At 45.2% G+C, this 10,337-nt stretch overlaps 1 protein-coding gene across 1 annotated transcript in view; it reads left to right on the forward strand.

Annotated features, from left to right (window-relative positions):
- The first annotated feature begins 6,574 nt into the window (after positions 1 to 6,574).
- TMEM40 (transmembrane protein 40) overlaps positions 6,575 to 10,337 on the forward strand; it is a 26,829-nt gene continuing 23,066 nt past the window's right edge. Inside the window, exons 1-3 of the mRNA XM_042783099.1 lie at positions 6,575 to 6,611; positions 9,113 to 9,193; positions 9,844 to 9,978. Of these exons, the coding sequence (XP_042639033.1) occupies positions 6,575 to 6,611; positions 9,113 to 9,193; positions 9,844 to 9,978 (253 nt within the window). The remainder of the gene's footprint in view (positions 6,612 to 9,112; positions 9,194 to 9,843; positions 9,979 to 10,337) is intronic.

Here is a 10,337-nt window from a genome sequence, read left to right on the forward strand (position 1 = left end):
GGGCTGGCAAAGAAACCAGTTCTGTTCCATGTTTCTGATTCATTCCCCTCTCCAACTGTCCTGATTGAGGGATGGAAGAGCTCTGAAGCTGGGAGGCTGGCATCATCCAAAGTGGGCAGGCAGAGCCCCTGGATCTGGATTCTCAGACTAAGAGGCTGATCTCAGGCACATCAGGGATTGAACAAGATGGTGTCTCTCACAGCTGGGGTGGAAGACTTTGATCAGCTTTCTGGGGAAAGGGCTATAATCTTGAATAGTTTTGGGAAGGACTGGATTAAATAAAATGAAGCAGCCTTCTCTCCTACAGACCTTCACAGAGTCTTTAATGTAGTACTATCCATTGTGGAAAAGGAGCTCTGGTGGTGTAGTGGCTAAGGCAGTTGGCTGCTAACCAAAAGGTCAATGTTTCAAACCCACCAGCTTCTCTGTGAAAGAAAGATTGGGCAATCTCCTTCCATAAAGATTTACAGCCTTGGAAACCCAATGAGGGTCGCTAGAGTCAAAATGGACTCCATGGCAGTAAGTTTGGTTTTGGTTTTGGTCCATTGTGGAGTTCCAAGAAGAGGACTTCTTTCCAAGAAGGCAGTGTTGCCCATACTTATTTGAATACAAAATCCACCTTTCCTGCAAACATTCCAAGGGCCTGGAATTCCCCACAAGATACTGTGTTATTCTGGGCTTTCTTGTAGGTCCCATCAAGCCCAAGTCCAGAAGTTCTTTGCTGATTGAATGGGTGATCCTTGAAGGCTTTAGTGGGAGGAGAGATTTGGCATCCTAGAATGTCAGAGATGGAAGAACTTCTTAGAATGTAGTCCAACTGCCTCTACAAATGGAGAAACTGAGGCCCAGAGCAATCCAGTAGTGTGTTTGGAGGTGGGAGGCTGGAAGCAGCAGATCAGTTGGGAAAGTATTATAACATTCAGGTTAGATCTTCTAGTGGTCTGAGTGGACCACACTCTGATAAATATGTGGGGCCCTTGTTAACAATACAGATTTCCCTGAGCTGCCTAACCTTGGCCTGACCACTAGACTCCCTAGGTAAGAACCTTCAAAAGAAAGTCCTAGGAATCTTCACTGCCAACACTGCTCCCAGGGAAATCTGATCATTAGCCAAATTTGGGAGACACTGAACATGGGGAATGCAAGGGCAAATTATCATTTATTAAGTGTCAATATTCTAGGCTTGTTACAGGCACTATATCACTTAATCCCCACAAGCTTTTGGTGGTAAATATCCATATCCTACTTTTTAGATGGGAAAACTGAGAACAGGAGGAATCAGGCAGCTAAAGGGCAAGAGTAATAACACGGTTCTGGCCAACTCCAAAGCCCTCACTCCTCCTACAAGGTCCCTTGGAAAGGAGGCAGCAGGAGCAGAGAAACTAGGCCCTCTCAAAGAGAAAATAAGACAGATTTGGGCTCTGGCTAGCTGGGATGGAGGAGTTGGGGCCCCTTCCTGCCTTCAGAGCTTGGGGCCCCAGGAGCCAGAGAGGGAAACTGGTGTTGGAAGGAATATGTTCAGCATCTGCAGGACTCCTGGCTGTGCCAGGCACTGAGGTTAGCATTTGCAGTTGGCAGAATTATGCCCCCCAAAGATATGTACATCCTAATCCCTAGAACCTATGACTATTAAGTTACATGGCAAAGGGAAATTAAGGTTGCAGATGGAATCAAGGTTGTTAATCAGCTGACTTTAAAATAGAGAAATTATCCTGGATTATCCAGACAGGTCTTAAAAGTGGAAGAGAAAGGCAGAAGTGGGTGGTGATCACAGTGATGCAATGTGAGAAGGACTTGACCCAACGTTGCTGGCTTTGAAGATGAAGGAAGAGGCCATGAGTCGAGGAATGTGGATGGTTCCTAGAAGCTGCAGAAGGCAAGGAAATGGATTTTTCCCTTGGAGCTTCCAGAAAGGAATGTAGCTTTACCAATATCTTGATTTTAGCCCAGTGGGACCTGTGTTGGACTTCTAACCTACAGAACAACAGGGTCATAGATCATAAATTTGTGTTGTTAAGCCACTAAGTCTATAACAATATGTTACAGCAGCCATGTTGTTGTTGTTGTTGTGTACCGTCGAGTCACACCTGACTCATAGTGACCCCTCCTTGGGTTTCCGAGGCAGTATCACTACGGAAGTAGGATTGCCCAACCTTCCTTCCGAGGAGTGGCTGGTGGATTTGAACCGCCAGCCTTCTGGTTAGCAGTCAAGTGCCTTAGCCACTATGCTACAGCAGCCATAGGAAACCAGTATAGAGGTGATCCAGGTCTAAGAGAGTCTCTGTCCTCAGTCAATGTTAGTCTCTAGGGCAAGATCTTAGGTGGTTACAATGCTGGGAGATGAAGGATAGGTGGGGGTTGTGGAAACCCAGTAGTTCCTGACCATGCCTGGAGTTCAGACATTAATTCAGTTAGGCCACTCCTCATAGGGGGTCCATGGGGACCCTGCTCAAGTCTCACTCTGAAGGCTGGAGTGGTTAGTGGACCCTGTTGTGCAGGCCCAGCTTGGCTCTTCCTGGAATCTGTTCCCCACCCATTTGTCTTAATTCAAGTGCCTTGGTGGCAAGTAATAGAAAGCACCTCAGGATAGAAAAAAGATACTTGAGGTCTCACAAAACAAAAGGAACTACCACTCAGACAGTGGGTGTTGTTGTTGTTGTTATATGCCATTGAGTCAGACCCAACTCATAGTGACCCCTCCTTTAGTATGAGGATCCAAACCAAACTCACTGCCGTCAAGTTGGATCCGACTCATAGTGACCCCTCCTTGGGTTTCCCAGGTGGTATCACTATGGAAGTAGATTGCCCAACCTTCCTTCTGAGGAGTGGCTCGTGGGTTTGAACCACCAGCCCTCTGGTTAGCAGTCAAGTGCCTTAAGCACTATGCTACCAGAGCTCCTCAGAGAGTGGGTAGGAGGCAGAAATGGAAAGAGAACTTCTTCAGGGCTCCATCTTAGGGCAAAGTAGGGCCAAATGACTCAGGACTCTGTGTCTCAGATTCCCAGCAGAGGGAGGCTGATAGTCTAACCTGGACCAAGGGAAGTGACCACTCCAGAATTTCCACATAAAAGGGCCGAGATAGTACTAAGTTTCTGTTTGATGTGATGACAAAGTAGAAGAAAAAATAAACTATTAAGATGGCAGATTTTGTGGTACATGTATTTTATCACAATAAAATAAAAAGAGGGGTCTGAAGAGAGGGTGGTAATCAGTTTGCAGGTGCTTGTCTTAAGCTGTGTTTGCCTGATAATGATCTGCTTGAAATTACCCATGTGCTTGTTTGGGGTGACCTGGGAAGCTGAAGGAGATTAATGAAGGCACTCTTTCCTGTTGTCTCTGCCCCTGGTCCTGTGCTCACTGTTTAGCCAGGGAGGACTTGGCACCTTGAGGGCTGGCCCCAAGGTGTTGCCAATTGGAGTTGAATGTCCTCAAAGCAAAATCAGGTATAATCACCATAGGAAGAGGATTTGGATGCCAGGTGGGCAAAAACAACAAGGTCTACCCCTCTACCCACTCTGCCTGCTCCCTTTCCAGTTTTTGCATCCATTCTCCACCCTATGCTTGTTTAGCTGAACTTGCCCTGAATTTGTGGCCCAGGCACATTCCTCACAGTCCTCTTGCAGGAAAAGTTGACTATTTTAGCTTGGCATTCAAGGCCTAGGATGTTCTTCACCCAGTCTCACTGGGCTCCTACCCCTTTGACTGCCTACCACCACCTACCTCCTTCACTAAACCTGTGGCCACCTGTTAAAATCCAACTCAATTTTAGGTGCTTCAGCCCCTCCTCCAAGGTCAGATACTGCAGAAAGATAAGCAACCCCTGAATCATGAGAGTGAGTTCTGGAGCCAGTCTTGCCCCAGTGTTTCTATGGAACCTTGGGCAAGTTCCTCTCCATCTCTGGGCCTCAGTATCCCCATCTGTAAAACAGGGCAGTAATCCTCACCTTGCCTCCCTCCGGGTTGGTAGGAGAAGCAAGTGAGCTGGGAGGGGACCATGCCATGAGGCTGTGATGGCACAGTGTGCCCTAATATCCCTCCCACCCTAAGCCCAGGCCCTTTGTGACAGCCAGCCCTCAGGGACTCTGGGTTGAGCTGAAGAGGAAATCCAGTTTAGCAAGACCTGTGGGTGCCAAGGCCCTGGCACCACAGTGACTCAGCAGGGAAGGGCTTTTTGGAGAAAAGTGCCAGAAAGTCAAGCATTTCATTTCCTGGTAGGATCGGCATCAGAGGTAGGGGCCACCTGAGAAAGAAAAGCCTAGAACCCTCTAACCAGAGGAAGAGCAGGGAGATGGGGCTCTTTGTGGAGTCAGGGATTGAATTAGAGATCTTGGGCAAGTCATTTGGTCTGATTGAACTTCCGTTTCTGCCTGTGTAAAATAAGATTTGCGGGGATTAATTAAGATCACAGGTAACATGCAAGGTGTGTTCTCTTTCCTTTCCCTGCTAGCTTTCTTCTTGGAAGATGAATGCTATGGACTTGAAATTTTGCAAGCACCTCCCAACAAACCCTCTTCCAGTAAAGTGTTGCCAGTGCCTGTTGTTCCCCTACTAGTGCTTTGACCCTTTACATTAAGCACTGCCCTACAGAATGATCCTTGATTTTTTTCCCCCCAACACTTGAAAGGAGTTTTATTCTAATATTCTTTCTTGTAGCAGAGATGGGGGTGGAGGAGAAAACAAGGACCATTAAGAGAGAACAAAGCCACCTCAGGTCCCATCTCTATGATAGTTCCATGTCCGTCCTCCTGATAGGTCAGTGTGCTAGAGACCTGCCCAAGGAAGTTCCCAGGGCTATGAGGATACTTACACAGGGCTTCACCAAGGGCTAAATATAAGCTGAGTCGGCATCATTTTCATAACACTCCAATGACTGTAGCTAATGACTGGGGCCTGGGAAGAGGTGTCAGCATCACTCTTTCAGTCTCCCAACATGGACTGAGCAACCACTCTTGCTCAACCACTTACTAGCTATGTGGCCCTGGGCAAGTTTCTTAGCTTCTCGGTGCCTCACTGTTCTTACTTATAAGTGGGCACAACCATCGTGACCTCTCATATGGCTGTGGTGAGGAATACATGAGTTAACATAAGGAAAGTGCTTAGGCCATCACTTGACATATGCTAAGCACCTACAACTGCTTGCTACTGTTATTGTTATTATCACTATCATTTTTGTTCTGTGCCAAACCCTGTGCAGAGGGATGGATGACACAGAGATGAATCAGTCTTCAGCCCTACCCTGGCTGAGTTCATGATCTAGTGGAGGAGACAAACTCTGAGGGTGGCAGAGCCTCTGCTGAGCACTGAGCAGAGATCTGAAGGTGAATAGGAAACTGTGGCCTCTACCTTGAGGAATTAGAGTCTGACTAAGTTGACTAAGGCTCAGGAAAGCAATGTACCAGTTGACAAGGTAAGGGTACCTTCTGGGCCTCTTAAAATTCCATTTCTTCTTAGAGCTACAACCTGCAAATTGTTTCCTATAGTTGGGCCATGGCCCCATTCCCTCTATACCTTTGCACATGCTATTCCATCTGGACCTTCCAAACTCACCCCTATTATCCTCTCCTTTTGGAACATTCCCTAACTGATCCTAGTCTGATTTATCCCCCAGCCTCCCACAATGCCCTGGTCTACCTTGAAATTTCTTGAGGACAGGACTGTGACTTACGCACCATGGTATCCCCAGTGCTAGCACACAATAGGTGCTCAATTAATGTATGAATGAAAGAGAGGGAAGGTGTATCAGTCAGAATTATGTTTGGTCATCATGTCAAACATCCTGACTATAAGGGATTAAACAGGGGTTTATTTTTCTCAAATAACAAAAAAGCAGACAGTTGCTGGCTCACCATCTGCATTTGCTTTGATTATTTCTTCATAGTCACAAGATGCCCACTTTAGCTCCTGCCATGTCATGCAAGTTCAAGGAAGGAAGAGGAGGTGGGCACTGCAGCAGAGCCATCTGCTTCTTTCATTAAGAGAAGCAAAACCAAAAGTGGCCAAAACTGAGCCACATGGTCACCCCAATTGCAAGGAAGGCTGGGGAAACAGTGTCTAACCTTGTGCTGGAAGAACAAATGAAGAAGGTGGTATTTAACCTGTGCTTGGAAGGACAGATACAATTTTAACAATAGGAAAGAATGGCCCGAGTAAAAGTCTGGAGGTCTGAAAATGCTTATGTATGACCAGGGACTGTTGAGTGGCCAAGAACGGCTAGAGCAAGAAGGAGATAGGACCAGAAGGAGAGCTCACTGTTTGGTGAACTTGTGGTATGTTCAGCACCAGCCTGCAGCTCTATTTCATCCATATAGTTCTAACTCTTCCTCCACTCTACCTGAAATTCCACCATTATAGATTATTTCAGCCAATGAACATATACTGGGTACTTGCTATATACAAAGAATCCTTTTCAAAACATTAATATCTCCTGGAGGCTGAAGATTAGCAATCATTCATACCCTGTTATCAATTAGTTTAACTGGCTGTTGACTTCCTAATGGTTAGCTGAATTCTGCCCTGAGAAATAGGAATGTTTATTTTAGAAGGAATAATCAAGCCTGTAATCTAGGAGAGGGACATGAGTAAAGCTGGGGCTGGATGCTGGATGTTGGAGGGTAGGAGTGGGTATATGGAAGGGGAAACTCACATTCACTGAGCCCCTGCTAACAGCAGGCACTGTCCATCTGTCCTCTTGGCCTAAGGTGCTGCCTTCCCCAGGTCAGAAATGAGATAACAAAAGCTTAGCAAAGGAAACTGACCTGCCCAAAGTCTCCTGTACATAGGTGGCAGAAGTGGGATCACAGCCCAATCAGTCTGACCCCAGAGTCCAGGATCTTTCTACTACACCAAATATTGTCTTATTTAGCCCAGACATTCCCCCATCTACCTCCCCATCCTAACAATAATAATCACCTCAGCTAGCATTTATTCAATACTTGCTCTATACCAACCATTGTTCTAAGTGTGTCTTTTTACAACAATATCATAAGATAAGTACTATTATTGTCCCTATTTTACAGATGTGGAAACTGAGACACAGCAAGCGTTTAAGTAACTTGCCCAACCTACCATGGCTAGAAGTGGCAGAGACAGGAGATTCAAAGCCAGGCAGCTTGGCTCTAAAGTGCAGAGAAGAGCACTGCCTTGTCTTGTAGTGGATGAACAGTAGATCCTTTAGTCAAATGGTGCTCATCTGGGGGTAATTTTTGTCTCTCAGGGGACATCTGGCAGTGTCTGGAGACATATTTGGTTGTCACAAGTGGGGTGTGTGTGCTGCTGGCATCTAGTGGGTAGAAACCAAGGAAGCTGATAAACATCCTACAATGCACAGCGCAGCAAGGAATTATCTAGTCCCAAATGTCAGTAGAGGCATGCTCACTTCTGCAGCACATATACCAAATGTCAGTAAAGACATTAGTAGTTCGGTGATAGAACCTTTGTCTTCCATACAGGAGACCTGGATTTCATTCCTGTCCAGTGTACTTCAAGTGAAGCCATCACCCATCTGTCAGTGGAGGCTTGTGTGTTGCTATGATGCTGAACAAGTTTCAGAGGAACTTCCAGACTAAGACAGACTAGGAAAAAAGGCCTTGTGATCTACTTCTGAAAATCGGCCAGTGAAAACCCTGTGCACCACAATAGTCTATCCACAACCAATCACAGAGATAGGACAGGACTGAGCAGCATTTCTTTTCATTGTGCATGGGGTTGCCATGAGTCAGGGACCAACTTGACAGTAGCTGACAACAACAACAAAATGTCTGTAGTTCCAAAGATTAGAAATAAATCAGTGCATCTACTTCCTCTTAGATTTGAGGCCTTAGACTCAGCCAGGAGAAGAAATAGGGTAGGAAGCTATGAAGCCTGAATAACTTGGTTAAGCTGCTATGACAGAGAGACACAAAAGAAAGAAGAGGAGCTTATTTCCTGTACATGTAGCAGTCCAGAGATTGCAGGAGGCCCAGGTGGGTAGCAGCTCTATGCATAAGGCCTGCGGGGACCCAGGTTCTTTCTGAATTGTTTCCCAGCCCTCCCCAGGGCTGTTGTCCTTGTTTGCATGGTTAGAGTTGGCTTACCACCACCATGTTGCATGCTGTAGCATACAGGAATCAGGAAAGAGGAAATAGAGGGCAAACAGCAGCTGGCATATCTAGAGCTAGAACCAGGTCATAAATATAACATCAATATAAACATCACACCTAAAAAATAAATAACATTTTCTCAAACCAAAAATTCATGGGAACAATTAGTCCTAGCAACTGGTACACCATCCGATTTGCAGCCTATACAACTATGAGACCAGAAGAACTAGATGGTGCCCGGCTACTACTGTCAACCACTTGGAAGAGGATCTATGTAGGAGATCCTGGATAGAGAGGGAGAACAATGTGGAACAAAACTCAAAATCATTTGGAAAAAAAAAAGGGGGGGGACCAGGTTTGCTGGTCCAATAGAGCCTGGTGGAACCACTGAGACTATGGCCCCTAGCTGCCCTTCAGGTCTGGAATTGAACCCACGCCTGTGGCTTCCAGCCAAACAACAGACAGGCATATGAGTTGAACATTTACCTGAGGTAAATAAACTCCTTGGAGAGAACAAACATGGGAGAAAGAAGGGCTGCTTATGCACAGGGAGACAGCTCAGGGCAGGTATATTTGCTCTGTAAATTTTCACCCAAATCACAATAAAAAATAAATAAATAGATAACATTTTCTTATTATCAAATATATAATCAATATTCAAATTTCTCTAATTGTATATTTCTTTTTTTGTAAATTATTTTCCTTGTCTTTTTAATACTAGATGTTTCTTTTTCTCTTGGAATCTCTGAGTGGTATCAATGATTAATGCATTTGGCTGCTAACCAACAGGTTGGAGGTTCAAATCCAACCAGAGGTGCCTTAGAGGAAAGGCTTAGTGACCTACTCCCCAAAAATCAGCTAAAGAAAACCCTACAGAGTACAGTTCTACTGTGCTTACATAGGGTCACCATGAGTTGGAATCAATTCAATGGCAACTGGCTTTGGATCTTTTTGTTATTTATTTGCCAAGCTCTTTATATAGTAAGGCTATTAACTAAAGTGATATTACTTACTTATTATTATTATTCCTCCAGGGAAAACCATGGAGACTTCAGGATCCTCATCTCAGCCTCAAGACCATAATCAAGTCCACAGAGAAACAGAAGATCTAGACAGTATGTCTGCCTTCCCTCACCCTCTGGGCAATGCCACATGGGAGATGGGTAGGAAAAGAAAAAAATTCCTACCTAGCAGTGGGTAGGAAAAGAAAAATTTCTTGCTTAGCTCATGTGGCACAATGGTTCAAGTTACCATTAAAACCTCTAGGGAAGCAGTGATTTTACACACGTGAACACACACACACATATACTTGGTCCAGTCTGTTCCTATCACTTTCTAGTTGTGAGGGCATTCAGTTGCTTCCCAAATCTCAGGAAGGCTCTGGAAGCTTGGACTGGCCCTATGGAGAGTTCCCAGAATGTGGGAAGGATCCTGTCTGGCTTCAGACTGGGAAATGGGAAAGTTTAGGGCTTGATCAGATCCCATCTGCAAATTTCAGGGAATCCTAAATCAGCAACTACTCTAGAGTCTAGTGGTCTCTGGGCAGGGTAGGGGGCTTAGAGAAATGGCCACTCCGGGCCTCCTTAGAAACTCTGGGACATTTGAGAGCCTTGGTCTCCTGCATCTTCCTGGGTGTTTGGAAAGAATAACCCAGAGGGCTGGCTTCCTAAGTCTAAGCCAATCCTTGGGGAGAGGCCAGACTTTGTTGGCCCTGGGATGGGAAGGGCAGGAAATGCTCATCCTTTCATTTGTGTGTACCTCCCAGGTGGAGAGATGGACTTCCATGAGCAAGACGGAGAGGCTGGACTCTTTTCCCAAGAACAAAATGAGAGAGACACGGCTTCCTCCTCTTCCTCCTCCTCTTCTTCCTCTTCCTCTTCCTCCTCCTCCTCCTCCTCAGGTATAGCAATATTTTTCATTGTTATAAATATGTATAAGACAACATTTGCCAAGTCAACATTTTTCATATGTGCATTTTAATATCAATTACATTAATCATGTTATACAACCATCACCAATATCTGTTGCCAAATTTTCCATCACCATAAACAGAAACTCACTGCTTCCTAAACAATGACTCCTATTTTCCCCCTCTCTCCCATTGCCAGTAGCCACTAATAAAACTTTGGTCTAGGTATTGCAAATATATATCTACATATATATTGTTGTTGCTAGGTGCTAATGAGTCAATTCTGACTCCTAGAAACCCCATGTAACAGAGTACAACTGCCTCATAAGGTTTTCTTTCTTTTTTTTTTT

The sequence above is a fragment of the Orycteropus afer genome, unplaced genomic scaffold (genome assembly GCF_000298275.1).
Source record: "Orycteropus afer afer isolate SDZICR_OR568_19922 unplaced genomic scaffold, OryAfe1.0 scaffold00661, whole genome shotgun sequence".
Taxonomy (NCBI): domain Eukaryota; kingdom Metazoa; phylum Chordata; class Mammalia; order Tubulidentata; family Orycteropodidae; genus Orycteropus; species Orycteropus afer.